This window comes from Cornus florida, unplaced genomic scaffold (assembly GCF_030987335.1).
Source record: "Cornus florida cultivar Cherokee Brave unplaced genomic scaffold, ASM3098733v1 CherokeeBrave_3.0.0_Hap2_Chr03, whole genome shotgun sequence".
Taxonomy (NCBI): Eukaryota; Viridiplantae; Streptophyta; class Magnoliopsida; order Cornales; family Cornaceae; genus Cornus; species Cornus florida.
The window spans coordinates 34,760,633-34,784,699 of record NW_026775573.1 but is presented as its reverse complement, the minus strand read 5'-3'; the positions used below and the strand labels follow the sequence as shown (position 1 = coordinate 34,784,699).

Genomic DNA, 24,067 nt, shown 5'->3' with positions numbered 1-24,067 from the left:
AAACAATAGATTAGAGTCTACTAAATCAAATTGATACAGCATATATGTATGTGTGTGTGCGTGTGTGTATATATATATAAAGAGAGAGAGAGAGAGAATTATAAAGTCACCGTTATATCATTGAGGAGAGCAGCAAGATCAGAGGCATCGATTTTCATCATGGCGACAATGACGACAATGACAAAAACCTTCGACTTCAGCTTCTTCCCTTCTACATTGTCGTTGTCAATGTCATGGAAGGTTTCGACATCATTGTCGCCTTTGCTAATAAATTAACCAACCTAGAGGCCTGTCTACTAGGTCATTAGTTACCTTTTCCTCGGTGATAACATCTTAGTAATTTGCCTACGCAACTGAATTCCTGACAGTCTGTAAGAAAATGACCGAGTAGACTACTAGACTACTGGATTGGCCAATTTATGAGTTTTTCATGCCTCAATAGCAGGACAAGATATTACTTGGGAGCCTTCAGTGCGAAAATGATAAGATAAAGTTGATTGGAACTCGGCTGAGTCCTTGCAAAAATCTGATTAGTCAACCTATAAAATGTAAATGATTGTGATCCATTTCAGATTTTGACTTTGTCCATGGTAGACACATGATCAAAAGGCAGCTGATTCAATGATTCAGGTTTTCGGTTTGGAGGAAATGAAACAATAAAAGATGACGCCTGGCTTCATCACTTTAGCAGTGATGAAGGTAACAAAAGAGGAAGGAGCATAGAACATATAAATTGTAATTCATCTGTCTTTGAGGTTCTGCCTCTACTTGCTTTCTTCATCATTCAGGCAAAGAGCTATTACTATTGCCTCCTTTTCCTCCTTAGATGTTGCAGTAGGAATAGCCAATCCATCCCGAATATGTTTTTACGGATGGGGCATTTATTCAACTTCTCAAAGAGAGAAATTTTCTGGAACTCATTATTGTGTAGGTCTTCACAAACCAATGTATATAGGGAGTAATTTCTCTTAGCCAAAAGCCAGCATCATCACCAAATCATCATGAAATAGCAATATTGTTCAATTCTGATTTTGGGTAAGCTGAAAGCATATCTGGCAAAAGAATTTGAGATAATAGACCTTGGGTCTTTAGGATATTTTTTGGGTATTGAAGTTGCTAGGTCAAAGAAGGGGATCTTTGTTTCCCGATGAAAATATGTCTTAGACTTGTTGGCTGAGACTGGAATGTTGGCTTGCAAACCTGTTGATACTCCAATTGAACAAAATCAGAGGTTAGGTGAATGCACAAATGATACACCTATAGACAGAGAGATACCAAAGGTTGGTTGGGAAGCTAATATATTTGGCACATACTCGGCCTGACATAGCCTATGCGGTGAGTGTAGTAAGTCAGTTCATGCATGCTCCTTACGAAACACACATGTTGGCTGTACACAGGATTCTCTGGTATTTAAAATCAGCTCCTGGGAAAGGTCTGCTATTCTCCAACCATGGTCATCTCGAAGTGGAAGGATATACAGATGTTGATCAGGCAGGATATGTAATAGATAGAAGATCAACTTCAGGATACTGCACCTTTGTGGGAGGGAATCTAGTCACGTGGCGTAGTAAGAAACAATCTGTTGTGGCCACATCCAGTGCTGAAGCAGAATTTAGAGCCATGGCTCATGGTATATGCGAGATGTTGTGGCTGAAGGCTTTGTTAAAGGAGCTGAATTTTAATTCTAGGGATCCAATGAAGTTTTTCTGTGATAACAAAGCTGCCATTAACATTGCTCACAACACAGTTCAGTATGATCGTACTAAACATGTTGAAGTGGATAGACACTTTATCAAGGAGAAGTTGATAGGTGGATTAATTTGCACTCCATTTGTGAAGACAGAACATGAGCTTGCAGATTTTTTGACAAAGGGAGTGTCAAGTACTACTTTCAATTTGGCACTTGACAAGCCGGGCATTCGAGACATCTATGCTTCAGCTTGAGGGGGAGTGTTGGAAGATATATATTATTTTCCTTGATTTTATGGATTTGATCTGACTATTGTAAATTAGAACAAGATTGTAGGACAGATTGATTGCAGTAAAATAGGATAGATTGATTGCTTTAAATTAGGACAGGTTGATTGCAGTACAAGATGTTAATGTTAATATATGAGGCAGAATATTTTAAACAGAGAATTTCTACACTTCTATACAGTATCTTAACAACTAGTGTCGGAACTTGCCAAAGTTATTAAAAATTAGGTTATAAACATGGCCTTACCACTTCATGTCTTTCCTTTTTAAAAAGTAAATATAGTTTGATCAAACAAATTTGACATCAATATGAGAGTTTTTGTTATGGAAATATATTCATGATGCCTTACACCAAGGGCCATGTGGCCTAATGGTATCTCCTCTACCTCCCAAAGTGGATGGTGAGGGTTCGAGTCCCCAAAGCGGGCAAAGTGGGTGTGTGAGTGGTGTGTGTGAGTTTCTTGCCAATGGAAAAAAATAAATTCATGATGTCTTATTGCTTACTCTTTTGTTAATTTTATGTATATAGTTTCACTTGTAGGTTCACGAAAAAATATATATATATATATATATATATATATATTTCTGATCAATTCCCTTAAATTTTTATTGCTTTTTTACTTCTCCGAAGTTAGTTTTTCTCCTTATGCTTTCATATGTTCATGGTAAATCTAATAGCCTTCATGTATTGTTATGAGATGGCAGTTATCTATGGGAAGAGTGGAAAGAGAGGCAAAGGGAATCAGTTGAAGATGTTTCCTTAAAATTCTTGAATTTACAGTTTGTCTCTCTTGAGGTATTTCCTGTCTTCTTCTTTGAGATCATAGTGAATCCTTTTGTTCTCATTTTAAAGGGTAAATTGCACTCACCCCCTTCAAGTTTGGGTTAAAGATTGGTAGCTACAACTTAGGCACTTTTTGGACAATGACACCCCCAAGTTTGGTTAAATTGAACAATGACACCCCCAAATCAAGGTAAAAGTACCTTATTGCCCTTACTTATTTGAATTATGAATTTACCATTTTAACCTTCTCAAAACATTTTAATGGAATTGACTTTTTTTGAGTGGGGGCACCGTTGATGTCCAACAAGAGAACCGATTTACTTTACTTTCTTTTTAACTAAAAATGTCAATGGATGCGTGAATATATAGTGGGTACTTTCAAAAATTGAGTGAGAATATGAGAGAGTGAGAGAGAGAATTGATTATCATAAATGTGGGGGAGTAGAGAGTGAAAAAGAGAGAAGATTATCTTTTAGATCAAAAAAAGAAAATGTCAATGGGGGCAAGAATGTTAAGTGGGATATTTTTACAAATTGAGTGGGGGCATTTTTAACTATATTTATTTACCTTATTAACTATATTTATTATTGAGAAGGTTAAAATGGTAAATTCATAATTCAAATAAGTCAATTCATAAGTCAAAGGGCAATAAGGCACTTTTACCTTGATTTGGGGTGTCGTTGTTCAATTTACCAAACTTGGGGGGTGTACTTGTCCAAGAACTGCCTAAGTTGTAGCTACCTGTCTTTAACCCAAACCTTGGCGGGGGGGGGGGGGGGGGGGGGGGGGGTGTGCAATTTACCCCATTTAAAATAAAAATAAATATTTGCTGTTTGAATTGTACATATTCATTTTATTTAATGGACGATTCAGGCTTATGATTTGAAATTTTTAACGCACATCAGAAATATATATATATATATATATTTCCCAGAACAATTCATTTGTATTCAATGGTAGAAACATAAGTACAATCAGTCTCGATACAATTCTTTAACCATAAAGGACAAATGTTCCACTCACAGTCCCCAACCCTTTTATTAAGAGCCCATCTACTAATACAATCAGCTACCATATTGCATTTTTTAGGCATAACAAGCTCACAGCAGTAGCACCCATAAGCATAAAAGTGACTTCCTCACAAATAACAGCAGCAAGAGCGTCAGTGGGATTCAAATTCAATTCCGTAAGTGACTGGCAATCACCTTCTGCTCACACACACACATCACATTATAAGCTCACTGGATATAATCTATAATCCCTGAGAATGTCACCACAACCACGCTCAATTGTTTCCATTTGAAAAGAAGCATCAATATTAAATTTGAAAGCACCACATTTTGGAGGACTTCATGTGTCAGCCACTGATCTAGGAACAATCATTTTCATTTCCAACTCCTTATCTTTTATAGTAATATCCCAATGCTCATGAAAGTACTCAAGTGCTTTACTCAAAACAGCTAAAGGAGTACCACCATTCTTATTGAACTGCTTTTCATTCCTATTCTTCCATAGTTGCAAGCATATTTTTTTATTTTTTCACAAGTAAAGATTTTATAAAAGAAGCATTCAAAAGGGGAATGCATCCCTCAGAAAATACACAAGGCCTAATAGGGCTTCTAAACTCTCAAAGAGTCCAAAAAGTCAACTATCTCCTCCATGGATTTACAATATCTCCCTATAACCCAACAAAAAAGTGTGTTAATAATAGAGAACTTCAACTCCCCCATAGGAGTCTCCTTTCCTTCTATGGATCTCCTATCTCTTTCAAGCCATAAACACCACTAGACGCAAAGAGGCGTAACCCTCCAAAAATCACCGACTTGGGCCCCCACTATACAACCTCGCCAAGACTCAATCAAAATTTTAATGGATCTCCTTATACAATTGAAAATTAAGCTCTGAAAATGTTAAAACTAAATTTTGAGTATTGATTATAAACTGAAAATTTTATGTGATATTTTTAAAATTGAAGTGTTTAGTGACAAGTGAAGTCTTTATCACTTAAAATTTTAACACATTTTTAGTGGCACGTACTCTTGTAAGTGATATTCATATTTCATTATCAAATGCATTTAATGGAATAATTTTTTAATTTATTCAAAATTAATTATTGCATTGAGCTATCAAATAACATATCAAATGACACTGACTGACTATTCTCAAGATTGAAAGCTTAGATTGCAGATTTATGGCTACATTATGAGTTTTTAGCTTTTATATTCATAGATCTAATGTTTGGAGGACTGTTGGAGCTTGGAGAGTCATTTTCTCCCTTTGGAATGGGAAGAAATAAGGAAGTAGAAAACTGGGTAATTTGAACTCCAGTGCCCGAAATGACAATTGTCTTGGGCTGACTCCGGTGATACAGCCATGTCACAGGCGTGATGTGGCTGTCTTGCCTGGTCGGCACAAGATGCCTGCAAAATTATCTCCCTAGATATAGTTACAACACTGTCTCGATCCTAGCTACGACTCGACCAACTCAGTCATGTCATGTCATGCCAAGTTTTAATTTAGTGAATATGTGCATATATGGTCCCCATTTATTATTCAAGTGGACAGTGTTGTGTGGAAGGAAGGTTTGGGTCACTTGGAAAAAAAAAAGGTTCGGGTCTAATATACTTTCTATTTGCAGTGATTTTATTTGTATCACATAGATGTTGTTTTAATGTTAAATACCTAAACAACTTTATTTTCCTTTTCAATGGTTCTCATAGCCGTCAGTTTTGTAATGTAAAGAAGCTTAATGCCATAATAATTATATTTTTTATAGTTATATTCTGTACCCTCAAATGTACAGTATGATGAAATAAGAATTAAGCCACCCTTCCTATATTTCCCTGTCGTGTTGACTTTGCCTGATCCCCTTTCTTTGTTATATGGGTGAGTGGTCTCCTGACTTTCTCACTTCTCATTTTGGTTCAGCTACCGCAGCAGGAGAACTGTTTTGATTGTGGCCTCTTCTTGCTGCATTATGTGGAACTTTTTCTGGAGCAAGCTCCTGTTGACTTCAGACTTTTTAGCAATAAGAAGTTTTCACATTTTGTAAGTGATCTCATATCATTAAAAAAAAAAAACCTTTAAATTTTCTTTATATAAGAAACGGAGATAAATATTATTAAATAGAAAGTATTCCTCTTTGTTGGTAAGCAGCCTTAATTTTAGTGCATAGTTTTGACTTATCATTTATTTGTGCCAAACTAGTCATTGTAACACTTAAAAAAATTAATTTTTGAAGCAACATTTTCGGTATAATGCACGTTGGAGTTCATATCATCACATTGATTTATCCTTATTCTAGAGATTTTAAATCTCAAATATTCAGTACGATTTTATGGAAGGTAATTTTCATGCTATATTCTCATGCACTTGAATACTTGCCACAAGTCTAGGGACAGCATTATAATGCCATTTATCATATCAGCTCTTACGTGTGGTTTGAAGTCTTCACATCAAGTGAGATCTTTATCGGACCTTATATCTGACTCAAATGCCTTTTTTCTTGCCTAATCAATGTAGAAATTAGTGCCACAGTTTTGATTTTCAATTTTGATGTAAATTCAGCTGCATCTGGTATTTATTTATTTTATTATTGCCTATAAAGTTCTATAAACCTCAGACAGTTAGGCCTAAGTCATCAATTGAATGTGTTGTCTAAAATTATGTTGGACAAAATGGGAATGTAACACTTAAATATTTTCTTGTTTGAAGCAACTTTCTTCTTCCCTTTTTTTTCTTTTTTTTTTTTCTAGTTGGTACTCACACACACATGTCTCTTCTGAGACTTGAACCCCTGACCTCCATTTGGAGGGTAAGAGGCCGATACCGCTAGGCCACTGGCCCTTTGGTTGTTTGAAGCAACTTATTCCGTGTATGGTGCATGATACATGTGGAATTTTGAATTTTGACATCAATAGTTTTATACATACTAGACATTTTAAATTTCAAGTAGTAAGCATGACTGAATGCTTGGTGATATTTGGGGCTTTACATTCTCATGCACTTGGTTAGTTGCTCCCAGATGCTAGGGACAATGTTATGATGTTAGGCCTTACATGTGGTTTGAAGTCTGCATATGAAGTGAGATCTTTTATCTGACCTTAGAAACTCACAATGATACGCTCTCATAAAAATTAAAGAAATAACAGGCTTTGATATGTCAAGCTGTGCAAATATCCAAAGTAGAGGTAGAGGGGGGTGAATAGATTTTGTTCAGTTTTTAACTAGTAACAGATTTTTATAAACGCACGATTTTACGTGTGTTAGAATGTTATATATATAAGTGTTGGGTCATTATGTAATTACAGAAAGTTGATAGGGCCCTTGTGTTATTAAGTAAGACTTGTAATCATTATATAAGCCTGCATAGGCTTATTAGGTCTGTTATGTTGAATATACAAGATACAATCTCTCTCTCTCTCATATGATTATGAACATGGTATCAGAGTGCTGCGATCATGGGTGTGAGAGTCTGTAATTGGATTGTTATTGTATGAGATCGGCATCGCGATTGTGGTGTTGGTGGTTTTGGAAGTTCCTTGTTCGTCGTCAGATCTGAAGATCATTCAGCGTTGTCGTCAGATCTACAGCCTCGATCGTCGTCTTCAGCTTGTTCACCGTCGTCGTCAGCTTGGTTGTCGTCGTATTTGCCTTGTTCGTCATCACCAACAGCTCCTCTTTGTTTTTCAGCGATCTCGCTGACATCGATAGTCTCGATTTGCAGAGGTGAGGTTCATCCTTTTGATTCGTCGACATCTACAGTCTCGGTTTGCGATCGCTGCTTATTGATTCGGCCGTTGATTGTGAGTGGGTTGCCGTCGTCTCCACTGCGTTGTTCACCGGCGTCTGTGAAGGTGTGAAGAAGAAGACCCATGTTTGGCTACACGGATATAGCTATTCCAACCCTGGTTTACTAAACCTGGGATAGCTTAGATCCGGCCCGTTTGACCAGATCCGGCCCGTTTTCCAGGTTCGGCCAGAATACAGATTCTGCTATTTTTTTTTTTTTCTTTCTTCTCTGTTTTGCTAGATTCAACATGGCATCCAGTTCAGATTTGCTTTCTCCCACGAACAGTCTTCATTCTCCCATGACTTCAGTTAAACTCAATGGGAAGAATTACATACTGTGGGCTAAATCTGTTGCCATTTTTCTCAAAGGCAGAGGTCTTGGTACTCATCTGACTAAAGAGAAACTCAAGGCAACTGATGTTTCTTTTGATGCATGGGAAAAGGAAGATGCGCAGATCTTCTCTATGATGATAAACAGCATGGAACCCCAAATTAATTCAACGTTACTTTATTTGGATACTGTCAAGGAGATATGGGACAAATTGCAGCAATTGTATTCTAGGACAGGTAATATTACTCGTGTCTATGAACTCTGTAAGCAGTACTTCAATCTTGAACAAGGTACTCAAAGTATAGAAGAGTATTATTCCTAAGTTATGGGAGTCTGTGAAGAGCTGAATATGTATCAGCCCATTACTGCTGATGTTCGCAGTATGCAACAACAGCGTGCGGACTTTAATGTTGTCCGTTTTCTTACTAGTTTATCATCAGCATATGAGCCTTTTCGTGCACAGATTATGGGCAGTCCAACACTTCCCTCTCTTGCTGAGGTGTTTTCTTGCCTTCAGCGTGCTACACTAGCAAATGATACATCAAATTTGAATGCTAGACAGAGTAGTGAGCATTCAGCATTGGTAGTTTCAAAGGGTGAACATAATGCTTACCGTGGAGGTCGTGGGGGACTCTCCACCCGTGCTGGTCGTGATTCACGAGGAGGACGTGGCCGTGGCAGGGAATTAAGAAAATGTACTCATTGTGGTCTTTCTAATTATATTGTGAACTTTTGTTGGGACCTTCATGGGAAACCATCTAGTTATGCAAATCAAGTTTCCTCTTCTCCGAATGATGTTGCTTCTGGATCTCACAATGTGGCTGAATCAGATACGGTCCCTGTTCCACGGGATGAGTATACTCAGTTTTTGTCTTATAAGCAAGCATCTAATTCATCTTCCACAGCTACCTTTGCCCAGTCAGGTATTGCACACACATGTCTATTGTCTTCCACTCGCAGACCTTGGATCATAGACACTGGAGCATCTGATCATATGACCGGATGTTCTTCTCTTCTATCTGATTTTCATTTTGTTTCTCCTTCTCAAGGAGTTACTCTTGCTAATGGTTCATCCACTCAGGTTTCAGGTTTGAGGACAACTCAACTTAGTGATTCATTGTCTCTCTTGTCCGTTTTACATGTTCCGCAGTTTCCCTTTAATTTAATGTCTATTAGTAAGCTTACTAAATCTCTCCAGTGCTTTGTTACATTTAATCCTACTTCTTGTGTGTTTTAGGATCTCAAGACGAAGAAGAAGATTGGTACGGGACATGAAGTTGGTGGCTTATATTATTTTGATTTCGACCCTTATCCTGTGGCTCTTCAGTCTTCTCTGTCTCCATTCCAGTGGCATTGTCGACTTGGTCACCCGTCACTTCAAGTTTTGAAGTGTCAAGTTCCTAGTCTTAGTCATTTGAAATTCTTGTCATGTGAAGTTTGTCAACTTAGTAAGTACCATCGCATGTCTTTCAAGTCTAGGGTTAATAATCGTGTCTCTAGTCCTTTTCATTTGTTTCATTCAGATGTATGGGGTCCAATAAAACATTCTTCAATCAATAAATTTCATTATTTTGTGACATTTGTGGATGATTATTCTTGCCTGATTTGGTTGTTTCTAATGAAACATCGTTCTGAGTTGTTTTTAATTTTTCAAAAATTTCGCAAAGAAATCAAAACTCAGTTTGGATGTCCAATTCGTATTCTACGTTCTGATAATGCTAAGGAATATTCTTCAACTCCATTTGATACATATCTTAGTGATAAAGGAATTATTCATCAAAATTCATGTGTTTATACTCCTCAACAAAATGGAGTTGCAGAACGTAAGAATCGACATCTCTTAGAAGTAACTCGTGCTCTTTTGTTTCATATGCGTATGCCTAAACGGTTTTGGGGTGATGCTGTTCTTACTGCCTGTCAGCTTATTAACTGTATGCCGTCATTTGTATTAGATGGCAAATCTCCACATTTTGTCGCCTTAAAAAGGCCCTGTATGGATTGAAACAATCTCCACGGGCTTGGTTTGGGAAATTCTCTGAGGTGGCATTAAAATTTGGTCTTAACAGATGTCAGACCGACCATTCGGTGTTTCACCAGCACACTAAAGCTGGCTTCATATTTCTTGTGGTCTATGTGGATGATATTGTGATCACAGGTGATGATTTTGAAGGCATTGCTAAGTTGAAGTTGTTTCTGCAATATTGATTCCACACTAAAGACTTGGGTAAATTTAGGTATTTCTTGGGTATTGAAGTTGCTAGATCCAAGAAGGGTATAAGTTTATTCCAACGGAAATATGTGTTGGACTTATTAGAAGAAACAGGTATGTTGGGTGGTCGTCCGGTTGATGCTCTTATGGATTCAAAAATAACACTTGTGTCTGATGAGGGTGATCTATTTAATGACCCGGGCAGATTTCGTCGCCTTGTTGGGAAATTAATTTATCTCACTATCACTCGACCTGACATTTCATATGCAGTTAGTGTTGTAAGTTAGTTCATGGGAGTCCCTAGAATGCCACATTGGATTGCTATTCTTCGGATTATCTGATATCTCAAGCAAGCTCCAGGTTTAGGGTTACTATATAAATCAAATGGTCATCTCAGGGTGGAAGGTTTTACAAATGCTGACTGGGCTGGTTCTCCTTTAGTTAGGAGATCTACTACAGGATACTGCACATTTGTAGGAGGAAATCTCGTTACATGGCGAAGTAAAAAGCAAACGGTGATAGCTCGATCTAGTGCTGAAGCTGAGTATAGGGCAATGGCTCATACCACTAGTGAGTTGACATGGATACAACATTTTCTAAAAGAACTTGGGTTGACAGTTGAAGCTCCTACTCCATTGTTCTGTGATAATCAAGCAGCAGTTCACATTGCATCAAATCCTGTGTTTCATGAGAGGACATTCGAGAAAAACTATTAAGTGGGAGCATCTCTACTCCATTTGTGAAGTCTGAAGATCAATTAGCTGATATGTTTACCAAAGTATTGGGTCATAACCGGTTAAGAACTATCTGTTCCAGGCTAGGATTATTTGATATATATTCTCCAGCTTGAGGGGGAGTGTTAGAATGTTATATATATATATAAGTGTTGGGTCATTATGTAATTACAGAAAGTTGATAGGGCCCTTGTGTTATTAAGTAAGACTTGTAATCATTATATAAGCCTGCATAGGCTTATTAGGTCTGTTATGTTGAATATACAAGATACAATCTCTCTCTCTCTCATATGATTATGAACAACGTGGAAAACCACTACAGAGAAAAACCACGGAACCCTAGTCTAAGCAGATCAAATCCAACATGAGTAAGATGTTTACAATTCTGTTAACCAGATTTCGAAACCCTAGAATTTGCTAGTAACCTCTTGACTTAAACTTACCTGGACTCTCTCTCAAGATATTGCCTCCGTCAATCAACAGATCTGCTTCTCCTTCAGCACATTGATCTTCATAACTAGTAACATTCAGGTTTTGTGTGCATTGTGTAGAAACACTTGTGGTGAATTCTCTGTGTAGCACAAGGATGGTGATGATCAACAATCCACAATGCAAAGAAAATATGTTTTTTTAAGAAAAAGATGAATATGTAATCTCTTTATGCATGCTCTCACAAAAATATGTATGAAGATATCTTATACTGATTATAATCCCATGTATATTGCCAATATAAGAGGCCTGTGTAAAATTAGAGAAGACATCCTTTTAAATTAGGTTTAAGAGTAATTTTCTCAAAATATATCACAAAAATCAATTGATCGAGCTTTCCATAGAAAGCAAATTTCCATCTTTCGGTCAATCGAAGTAAACTGGACTTTGATAAAACCAAACAAGACATCTATCTTAGCATTTTGTTTTTGTAAAAAAAATTTTGATCAGAAAACAATTTCATGCATTTAAACATCTTTTTTGTGAATCAAAACATGTATGCATTGGCCCCAAGTATGATAATAGAATGCATGACTATGAACCCTAATTGAAAATTTATTAATTCAGTTGCTGAATTTACTTTTTTACACTTTTTATCTTAATTGTTTTCTCTCTTCAGAGTCCGGATCTGACATAAATTCTGACACTAATAAACCAACTTCTGAAAATAAAACAAAAATTAGACTCCGGCTTTTACTATGACATAATGCGAACACTTGCTTCTAATAACCTCGCAGACCTCAAGTCTGAATCAAATGCACTTGTGGTCCTGCCTTGTCATATTGAAATTTCTGCCAAGTTTTTGATTTTCAATTTTGTTATGAACTTCAGCTGTTTCGGGGGTTCAATTCTTTCATTACTGACAACAGAAGTTCTATAAAACCCTAGAAAGTCATAGTAATCTGAAGAAATTTTAATTCATCCATTTAGAAATTCTCTAAGACATCAATATGAATGTGTTGTCTGATATAATATTTGATAAAATAAACTTGGAGCATAATGTTTGGTGGAGTTGAATGTAAAAGGCTCTAGTAAGCCACAAATTCTCATTCACCATAATCCTAATTTATATTATAGACTGAATATTACATAAGTGGAAAGTAAATCAAATCACTGATCCTATGCCTCTATTAGGCAGATGATGAAAATAATATCATATAAAATCAAATTAAGATCAGATCAAATCCAATCCCTAAAGATACTCCTAATACAGATCAAATCCCTATATTTTCTCCCAATACTCCTTCTCAAGCTAGAGTGAAGATATCAACTAAGCCTAGTTTACCAGTACCAACGTGAAGAGCAGATTGTCCTTACTTTGTGAATATATCAGCAAGCTGATTAGTAAAAGAAACGAAAGAAGTATGGATAACTCCACATCGCACTTTCTCCCTGATAAAGTGAATATCAACCTCAATATGCTTTGTCCTCTCATGAAGAACTGAGTCAGATGCGAGCATAATAGCAGACCGGTTATCACAGAAGAGTGTTGATGAACTAAATACAGGGACTCCATGCTCAGTCAATAGGAACGAAGCAAGAGGATCTCACAAGTGCCTTGAGCCATGGCACGATACCCTGCCTCTACAGAAGAACGAGACACAACGCTTTGTTTCTTACTTTTCCAAGAAATTAAATTGCCCTCGTGAAGAGTACAGAAACCTGAAGTAGAGCGACGGTCAGTCAAAGATACAGCATAATCAGCATTGGTGTAGCACGAGATAATAGTCTGTGGTGTGGATCTATAGAATAGACCAAGTCCTAGGCAGGACTTGAGCTACCGAATAATTCGGTATACTGCATCTAAGTGTGAGGTCCGAGGAGCATGCATGAACTGACTCACAACACTAACTGCAAATGTGAGATCAGGTCTAGTGTTCATAAGATAAATTAAGCGACCAACAAGGTGCTGATAAACAGACGGATCTGGAAGACGGTCTCCAGACTCGACATAAAGCCAATGCATCGAATCCATAGGAGAGGAAGTAGGACGGCACCCAAGCATACCAGTGTCCTGTAGGGGTTCTAGTGCATACTTCCGCTGAGAGAGCGAAATGCCATGCCTAGAGCGTGCAACCTCAATACCAAGAAAAAATCGAAGGGGACCTAAGTGTCACGAAGTGATTCCTAACGACGCCATGAGTATGGAAGATACGCATGGCAAAGAGCAAAGATTGATTGGGAATGGTTCCAGGGAAGGAGCGTGCAAGACCATAGGATGGTACCTCTTCAGAGTTCAGGTAGTTTGACTCGGTTCAGTTTGAGGAGCTTGTCGCTGGTCTTAGACTTGACTATGAAGAAGGAAGTTGGCCATCCCTGCATAAACTGGTCAGGAGTTGGAGTCGTTCCCCTAACGAGGCCAAGACAGGCTGAAACCAGTCAGCATATATCCTTGGGAGGGCAAGTCGTGGTGACTGACCAGGGAACATGCTCGAGTTGAAGCAACGCCTTGGTGCCGCAACACCAAATCCCTAGGCCCGTGACAAATGGTATTAGAGCAGGACTTGGGGTAAGCACAGAGGTGGGCACCCTCGTCGATCCGGGGGCCAGAGAAAGAAGACGGTGCACTGAAGTTGCGTCGATGGGGAATTAATGCAGTTAGAGGAGAGCTTCCATCTCCCCAAGAAGAAGCGTCCTTTGAAATTGCGCACCGGAGGGCCACGCTCACCAAATTTGTGAGAGCTTGGGTGATGCAAACCGTGGGGAAGGGCGGGTATCAAGTAGGCAGGAGGCCCTTGCTTGCTCGGGATGTCAAGGAGGTGGCATAACGAAGAGTCGCGTTCTAAAGGAATGGACATCCCCTCAGTCCGAGACCTATCATTAGGCGAGTGCAGTGCAGAGAGCTGCACAAAGAAGCGATGGTGGGAAGGCGAGCATACCGCTTAGAGTCAAGACTTTGGAAAGGAGTGAACGCAGTGGAGCAGCGTCGTACTGCGACGAGGGTGTCGTAGGATTCAGGTGGGAGAGTGTCACGAAGTGATCCCTAACAACGCCATGAGTATGGAAGATACGCATGCTAGTTGGCAAAGAGCAGAGATTGATTGGGAATGGTTCCAGGGAAGGGGCGTGCAGGACCACTGGATGATACCTTTTTAAAGTTCAGGCAGTTCGACTAGGTTCAATTCGAGGAGCTTGTCGCTGGTTGTGGACTTTACTACGAAGAAAGGAGTTGACCATTCCTGCACAAACTGGTCGGGAGCTGGAGCCGTTCCCCTGACGAGGCCAAGGCAGGCCGAAACCAGTCAGCATGTATCCTTGGGAGGGCAGGTTGTGGTGGCTAATCAGGGCGCTTGTGCAAATTGAAGCAACGCCTTGGTGCTACACGGGCCATGCCGCTGCGCCAAATCTCTAGGCCCGTGACATAAGTCTTTAACCTCAAAAGTTTGCCCAAGGTCTATTTTTACCTTGTCAATGAAAGAAGCATCATTTCCTGTAACAATTATGTCATTAACATATATTAAGATAATGGCACAACAATTTTCTGGAGTACGACGAAAGAAGCAGGTTTGATTTGAGTGACATCGAGTGAACCCTATGGAAAAAACTACATCACTAAATCGGTGAAACCGTACCCGAGGTGACTGTTTCAGTCCGTATAAGGATTTTAGAAGGCAACACACTTTTCCAGAATACTCCCCCCGAAGTCGAAAACCAGGTGAAGGATCCATATAAATTTCTTCTGTCAAATTCTGGTGAAGAAAGACATTCTTCACATCTAACTGGTGAAGAGGCCAAAAGTAGCAAGCCATTAAGGAAATAAGAAGGCGGATAGTAAGTCAGCTTAGCGACCGGAGCAAAAGTGGCGTTAAAGTCCTTCCCCGGAGTTTTGTGTAAAGCCTTTTGCAGCCAGCCTAGCTTTGTAGCGATCAATAGTACCATCTGGTTTATATTTGATTGTAAATACCCATTTACAACCCACAGTCCTCTCTATTTGTGGTAAAGTAACAAGCTCCCATGTCTTATTTTTTTGCAAGGCATCCATCTCAACAGTCATGGCTGTTGTCCAATGTTGGTCTTGCAAAGCCTCAATACAGTTCGAGGGATGGAAATATCCGAGGTGGCAGCAAGGTAAGCCTGGTAATTGTGGGAATGTCCCTGATAAGAAACTAACTGGGCAATAGGATGATTAGTCACATAAGTCCTTTTACCTTTGCGAAGAGCAATAAGCAAATCAGAATCAGAAGTAGGCGATGCAGGATCTACAACAGAAGTAAGCAAGGTAGGATCTGAAGTAGAATTGGGAATAGTAGGGTTAGGATTACCTGTACTAGAAGAGGACAGTGGCAGGGTAGCATGAAGGGGTCTCGTGAGCGACGAGTGTATACACGAAGCTCGGGCTAAGCCACAGGAGGAGATGTTGAGGATAGAACTGGTGCAGGCCGAGCCAGAGGTGAGAAAGTCACTGATGGAGTAGAAGAAGATGGAACCTGCAAAAAAGATGTGCCAAAGAAGGGAACATCTTCGAAAAAAGTGACATCAAGAGAATGAAATATCCGACGAGTGCTAGGGTCATAACAACGGTACCTTCTCGACATAGTCGAATAACCCAAAAAAACGCAACGAATAGCTTTATCATCAAACTTCGTACGCGTAGGACGTCGGTCCTAAACAAAACATGTACATCCAAAAACACGAGGAGTAATAGGGAAAAAGGTGATGTCTGGTCGCAAAATATGTAATGGAACCTTACCCCTTAAAATTCGACTAGGGGTTTGATTAATCGAAAAAGTTGTATTGATAATTGCTATATTCCAACAAGATTCAGGAACTTGCATGCCACGTAAAAGACACCAAACAACACTCATGAGATGACAGTTTTTACGATCTGCCACTCCATTGTATTCCGGTGTATAAGGGCATGTCAATTGATGAAGAATCTCCAATTGATTAAGATGAGACCGAAAATCATTAGAGATATACTCCCTCCCATTATCTGACAGGATGGTCTTAACATTAGTATTAAACTGGATTTTAATCATTTGTAAGAAAGAAATAAATGTAGACAATATTTCAAAATGTGATTTAAGTAAATAAACCCAAGTACAACGAGAGTAATCATCAATAAACGTCACATAGTATTTACAACCAGAGTAAGAAGTAACAGGGGGACCTCCCCAAGCATCATAATGAATAATATCAAATAATCAAGGACTACGCCGCATGCGCGAAATATAAGAGGTGCGTGTGTGTTTAGAAAGCTCACACACAATGCACCGAAACTGATGGGTTCTACAAGCTGTTCGTAATGCAGGAAAAAAAGATAACAAATGCTGAAAATTAGCATGTCTTAGATGAGCATGCCATAAACCAAGAGTTTGGTTCGTAAAAGAATGCCTTCCATAGTTCGGTAATACGAAAGCATGTGCAAGAATTGGAGATGTCTGAAAGATGTACAGCCCGTCCCTCTCATACCCCCTGCCAAAAATCCTCTTCGTAGCTAGGTCTTGAAAATCACAGTGATCAGGAAAGAAAGTCACAAAGCAGGCCAATGAACGAGTTAAGCGGCTAACAAATAATAAGTTAAGGGAAAGGTTAGGCGTATGAAGAACAGAGTGTAAAGATTAATCAGGAGATAAACTAACATTACCTTTACTAATGATCGGTGTAAAAGAATCGTCAACAAGGCGTACTTGCCCGGAGAATACTTCCATATTTGAAAAATATTGAGACTCACCAATCATGTGATCGGAAGCACCAGAATCTATGACCCAAGTTAGAGGAACAATACCAGACTGAGAGGAATGGAATGCAGATGGGGTACCTAAGTGAGCTGCAGTTGATGTAGTTGAAGGGATGGTACCTAAGTGAGCTGCAGCAGATGTAGCTGAAAGGAGAGCTGCCTGTAGTAAATGATCTCGGATAATAAACTCAATTTGTATATGCAATTGATGCATATCAATACATCCAGGTGGAGCAGGTGGCTCTTGGGCACCAAAGGACTCGGCAATAGCAACAGCAGTAGAAGTTGTAGTGCTACTAGATCTGAGGTGTGGGTAGAGCTGGAAGCACCTATCCTTAGCATGACCAGTTTTTCCATAGTGTGCACATATGGTAGAACTTTCCCGTCCAAGGTTACTGCTACGGCCACGGCTACGAGTACCAGATGATCTAGAAGAAGCGACTAATGCCATCTGATCAATGCCAGGTGCAGGAAGTGTAGCAGGAGCCAGTGAAGGTGTAACCTGATGTCAACGATCATCCATCAATAATAGTAAAAGCCTTGAAAAGAGAGGGTAGAGGTGTAGTATTCAGAATTTGAGCGTGAATGGCCTTAAATTCTGGACGGAGTCCCATAAGGAACTGATAAATCTGATGGCGCTCATGTCTAGCCTTAATAATCCCTGCAGCCTCTGCTAGATATCCCCAAGGGATTCATAGTAAGCAATTTCCTCCCAGCGTGACTGAATGAAGGCAAAGTAATCTGAAACCGATAGCTTCAAATCGTGTTGGGTAGCTTGTGAGATATCTCGATGTAACTCATAGATCCGTGCTTTATTACGAGCATGAGCGTAGGTCTTAGTGAGAGCAGTCCATAATGTGTGTACAGTTTCATGATACATAAACATATTATAAATACACTGCTCCATAGAATTGAATAACCACCCAAGAATGGTACAATTATCAATGTCCCATTGTGTAAACATGGGTTCGGTAAGTGCTATTTTTTTAATAATGCCTAATAAATATCCAGTTTTACCCTGACTCTCTAAATAAAGTCTCACTGATCTCGACCAAGACGGAAAATTTTTCCCATTTAATAAAACTAGAATCCTTTAGGCTTGGGAACTATCCCCATAGCATGTGTTATCCTTTGTTTGAACATATTCCATTTCTCAAATTGTGATGATATAGAATCAAATCGCAGATTCTTACAGAATTGTAGATTGTAAATACTGTTGTCTGCAAGTCACAGGGGCTAGAGAAGCTCTGTCTACAAGAGTGAAACTCGTTCGGACAATTCGTTAACAGCATGTACTGACCCTTGCGGAAGTTGACAAAGTATGGAAAAAGGTTGGACAATTTGTCAACAACACGTAACGATTGAGCCGGTCGTTGGTTTAGAGAGAGACCCCTCCCTCTACCAAATGAAGTGATGGAGGTAAGAAGAAATACCACCGAAGGGGTTTGGTTTGCTTGGGTGTGGTTTAGTGGTTGGTGACTGAAAAATTTAAAGAACACAGAAAGAGGAGAGGATGAACCACGAGAAGATGAAGTAGAGATCAAGCAGTGGAGTGTGTGTCGTGTTCTTGGCTCTGATACCAAGTCGAATGTAAAAGGCTCTAGTAAGCCACAAATTTTCATTAGCTATGCTCCTAATTTATATTACAGACTAATTATTGCATGAGTGGAAATTGTGGAAAGTAAATCAAATCATTAATCGTATGCCTTTAATAGGCAGATGATGAAAATAATATCATATAAAATCAAATTAAGATCAGATAAATTCCAATCCCTAAAGATACTCCCATACAGATCAATTCCCTATATTTTCTCCCAATAGGTGGTATACTTGAAAAGTGTTGAAGATGCATAAATGCACAATACTTGTCAATAGCAATGCATGGAAAGACCAGTCTATTTTGCCTATATATGCACACTCCTAGGTTGAATATTGTTATGACAAACGCAACAAACCAAGCAACAATTACGAAACAGGATAGAAAAATAAACACACCACACAAAGATTTATACTTGGTTTGGCAAAACCTACGTCCATAGTGGAGATCCGGTAAAAGTCTTCATTATGAGTAAAATCGGAGATTACAAGTTTCAGCCCCACTCTCTCTATGTGTACGATTTTCAGTATCCCTTGACCATTACTCCAAACCTTAAGCGTCTTTATATATTGAGCTACAAGAGAGTACTAATTAGGGTCCACGACCCATCAACAAAAACGGTCGTCGGGTCATATGGTCAAAGCTCATCCAATTGGTCATCGGGTCATAATCGGGGTGTGACCTGGGACCAAATTCGGGCCACCACATCACAAATATAACGCATCTTTAACATCTCTTATACACTAAGATCTCATTGAGATAGCATTATTTTTGAGCTTTAGATTGCATCTTTATTCTTCTTTACATTCATCATACTTTGTTTTGGTGAGCATTCCATTGTGTGTAGATAGCTACTGCTAGTGTACTTGATCGGATAGTTCAACACTGCTATCAATCGTTACACAGAGATTGAACCCGGACGACTAGTGGTCGAGATCGAAATCACTGAAGTAGCAGATTCGTGAAGAGCAGATGTTGATGAGCGAAAGGATAACCTGGAGTCTTTTGGGGGAAATATTGGTGTCATCTATGTCGGGATGTAACTAGGGGTTTCTTGGGTTAGACTATGTTAACCTAGGTTGTACTCTCACACACATAATGGATTTTGATTTTGCCTTTACTAGGTCCCACGATATTCCCCCTTGGAATTTTCACGTGAGTATCCATTGTTTTACTTTTTATCTACTTATTATTGCTATGGATAGATAGACAACCCCCGCCCGCCTGCCCACCTTAGGTAGTGCCTCGGGTTCTGGTCCTTACCATTACATCTTATATGATATACTCTACTCTACCCCCCAAGTAATTGGTACGCTCGTTGTCTAGACTGATCATAAGTAAAATAGGAAACATCTTGAATGATGCACTTTAAATCAAGTCATGGATAATCATGAAGTTGAGTTGAAGCTTGATGATAACCTACCGAGTTAAGTGTGGGTCTAGCAAGCGAAGTCTTGGAGATTTGGGGAAAGCAAGCAGGAAGCTGAATGTAAGTAGGACTGGTAAAAAGGCATGTTGCATGGTTATGAGAACGCTATTAGCAGTTCTGGAACAAATTCATGTTTAGGTTTCAGAAACTACGGCCTTTTATGATCATATTATAGTGAAAGCGTCATGCTGTAAATTTGTGAATATTGCTTGCAATTGGTTATTCTATTAATTTAAAAGAAATAACTGACTAATCTTAAAATTGGTTTTCATCCCTAGTGAAAGAAAAATAAGATTGTGGTAGTCCTAAAAGAATGTTAGAAGTTCAACTCAACAAAGTCTTTTTCTGAACTACTTGGGGTTGACAAAAGGATTTTAGAAGAGCAATTTTGTAATTTTTGAGTATCGAATTTTAGAACTATATAGTTTGAAAAGATAACGTATGAATTAGAAATAATTAAACGTTGCATTTCTGTTGCCCCGTTTTCTGGGAAGCTTCTGAAGTGTAGTGCTTCCCTCCTCTAAAGTGTGCTTCTATGGAAGCATGTTTCCATCTTAAAGAGCTTCGAGTGCTGTCAGCAGTGTGCTTTGATATGGTAAACGTGCAATCTTTCTTTAGTCTTCATCCTTTTCCTTTTTCCCTTATATTTTCCTTTTGTTCTAGACAACAGGGTTGGTTTTAGGTGTTACTGTTAAGATGGTGTTCGAGCTCATGGGGAAATTGTACTTCTTCTCTAGTGTGACATTTTAGAGACTACATGGTTTTACTAATTCAGCTGCTGCCTTCTGAAGATGTAGTGGGTTTCCCTTCTATCTTTGAAAACAGAAGATGCATTTAAGGATCAAACAAATCCCTTTTTTCTTTTCTTTTGCTCTCGGCCTAGATCCTCTCGACACTTTGTAGTGTTAACTATTTTCTTGTTGCTTATTTTCTGTATGTTCTTCTTTAGCCTCAATTAATTATTTTAGTTGACCGATTGTAACCTTTTTCATTGTAAATATTATGCGAACTACTTGAATGTTCTTAACTAGAAACTGCATATATTGGATTGGTAAAAATTCCTTTGTTAGGTGACGATTGCTGGCTGTTGGTGGGCTTTATTGGAGTTTCTACCATAAACCTGAGACCAAGTCATGACAGGAGCTAGAAATCCTTATCCATGTGCTTACAAAATTAAAAGAAAGTTATTATGAATAATTACTTTGTTCATTTATTAGTACAAATTAACATGTTAGGGTTGGTTTGTAATATTTCTAATTTTTAAAAGAAAGTTCATTAGTTTAAGAAAATCTGCTTCGATGCATTATAGACCAAAAATACATCAGTTCCTGTATTTTATTGCTTACTGTATTTTATTGTTTTATCTGCTTTTCTCTCACTTAGTGAAATTGCATTCCAAAAGTTACAAATCTGTTCATTTCTTTCAGCTTAGTAAGGATTGGTTCCCACCTGCAGAGGTTTCTATGAAACGTGATCATATCAGGAAATTAATATATGAAATAGTTGAAGATAATTCTCTGAGAGTTCCTCAAGCTGCTTGCAATGACGATTATCCTTCTATGTTGCAAGATGTAAATGGGAGGGACACTGGCGTAGAGTTTCTTGGGGAAATATCCAATTCAGCAGAAAAATCTCATGGCAGTTTGGAAATTACTCCATTATCAGCTTCCCCTCTGAGAGGTCTACAATGTTTTAGAGAATCGAGATTAGTTTTCGAGGATTTGTTAAATCCAGGAGCTACTGCAGGATTACTCACTGATGGAAGTTTTCAGCCTTTTGGGCAGATAGTATCACATAGTCGGTTTAAGACTGTCATTTCACCAATAGAGGTAATTTATTTTCTTTGTTGTACTCATAGTGATTATTTACTCTATATGCAAAAGATATTATCACAATTTTGATTTTAAAATCATGGTTGGGTTTTTTTGAAGTTAGGTTTTCAACAAAATTCATTACAAAACAGCCTTCATAGCTTTCTATTAAGTGAAAAAGCTGCTCCTTTCCTTTTGGAGTTAGGCAAAAAATGTTTGAGGGTAGCACCATTTTCTGGGGATATCTGCAGCCTAAAAATATTGAGCTGTTCTTTTCTGCTTCTAGTCCAGGTGTTCCGACCTTAACCCTATATCCGCCATCAAGCTTTCATCATGCCATTTGGCGTTCCAGCATGCTGAGCTAAAGGGTCTTCTAACTCATTTTCCATGATATGTTTTGTGTTGCTGGCTCACTGTGTATTTGATGCTTACAGTGTGAATAAGTGTTTAAACATGCATATTAGGGAACTACATTAGTGTTCATTGATTTGATTTCTAATGTAAATGAGAGAGTGACAACAGACAGAAAAGTCAATTTAAATTCCTAACAATGGTATGATTTAGTCCTTGTGAACCAATGAGTTCAAACCTGATCATGTTAAATATACTTTCCATTGATATAATTTACTGGCTACCCAGTACTTTGGTTGATCTTTTGTCTTGAAAAAAAAAAAAAAAAAACCAGGAAGGTGAGGAGACCGTGGAGCGATTTTCTTATTCACCAACAGAAGCAGCTGGCCGGCATGCGGATGAAACTACTGTACCTTCCACCTCATATTCTGCCAAAACTGTTGAAGCACTGCAAATTTCTATGCATCTCGAGGAAGATGAGGAAGAGCCGGTTTCATCAGAAGTAGGAGTTAGTGAAATTCACCGGTATGAAGAACTTCTGGGTTCAAGTCCTCAGGAAGAGATAATTCTGAATCGTCTTCCATGTTAAGTGCGAGACTTGCAGTTTGTATAGTTGAGGATTCTGAAGACGCGAACGTGGTAGATATTGTCAGTGAGAGTGAAGATTCTCCTTCCTGTGAAGGAAAAAGTCTCAGCTCATCCAATCAAAAAGCTGATCTTAAAGTAAATAATACGTTAGCAATGTCAGAAGATAGTGAAATTCACCGGTATGAAGAACTTCTGGGTTCAAGTCATGAGGAAGAAGATAATTCTGAATCGTCTTCCATGTTAAGTGCAAGACTTGCGGTTTGTATAGTTGAGGATTCTGAAGATGCGAACGTGGTAGATATTGTCAGTGAGAGTGAAGATTCTCCTTTCTGTGAAGGAAAAAGTCTCGGCCCACCTAATCAAAAAGCTGATCTTAAAGTAAATAATACATTAGCAATGTCAGAAGATAGTGAAATTCCCTGGTATGAAGAACTTCTGGGTTCAAGTCCTCAGGAAGAAGATAATTCTGAATCGTCTTCCATGTTAAGTGCGAGACTTGCGGTTTGTATAGTTGAGGATTCTGAAGACGCGAACGTGGTAGATATTGTCAGTGAGAGTGAAGATTCTCCTTCCCGTGAAGGAAAAAGTCTCAGCCCATCCAATAAAAAAGCTGATCTTAAAGTAAATAATACGTCAGCAATGTCAGAATCAGAACTGAAGGCTTCAAAAAAACCAAGGCTTATGCCGCCTGAAATTGGAAGACGACTTACAAGAAAGCTGGCCAGGAAGTTGCTTAGATGAAGTTTTTTTTGGTAAATAGTGTTAGGAGAACTGTGTTTAACAAAAGTTTGAAAGGTTTGTATAGGGGGTAGAGGCTGGCTATGTAAAACCCCGAGTCACTGTCCCAAACAAATCAGAATAGGGCTTTTCGGTGGGTGCAGTGCAAGAGACTCGTCTTCGTATCTTTTTAACAGTTTTCCTGTGTCCTGTACCCCATCTACCAAATGAGTTTTTTTGCTATATATCATATAATTAAATTTTAGGAGTTTGCTTGTTAGTGCATTCTCTGGTTCATGACCCTCATTGTCTGTGGGTTCTGCTTGTTTCACCAGAAAATATTTGAAATGTGTCCCTACTACCAGGAATGACAAAGTGAGAACAAAAACACCGGCTACAAATAGAGGTAGGCCGGCTAGTTGACATTTTTTTTTTTTCCTTTGTGTTGGAATAAATTAGTTTCTCAAAAATCAGCTGGAAATCTGAATAATTGTTAGGTGTAAGAGTATACTTCTACAACAAATATTTTAGCTGGGTGTTGCTTTTCTTGTTGGAAGTAAATTGATTAATATTTCCTAT

The 24,067-nt window shown here is 38.7% G+C and overlaps 1 protein-coding gene across 4 annotated transcripts in view; it reads left to right on the top strand.

The window, feature by feature from the left end:
* The window catches only part of LOC132300248 (probable ubiquitin-like-specific protease 2B), a 53,480-nt gene extending 29,712 nt beyond the window's left edge, over positions 1–23,768 (top strand). For all 4 annotated transcript variants that reach the window (XM_059797259.1, XM_059797260.1, XM_059797261.1 and 1 more), the window contains 4 exons: positions 2,683–2,773; positions 5,690–5,809; positions 21,449–21,850; positions 22,518–23,768. In XM_059797259.1, coding sequence (XP_059653242.1) covers positions 2,683–2,773; positions 5,690–5,809; positions 21,449–21,850; positions 22,518–22,772 — 868 coding nt within the window. In that variant the 3' untranslated portion in view covers positions 22,773–23,768. The remainder of the gene's footprint in view (positions 1–2,682; positions 2,774–5,689; positions 5,810–21,448; positions 21,851–22,517) is intronic.
* The last annotated feature ends 299 nt before the right edge of the window (positions 23,769–24,067 follow it).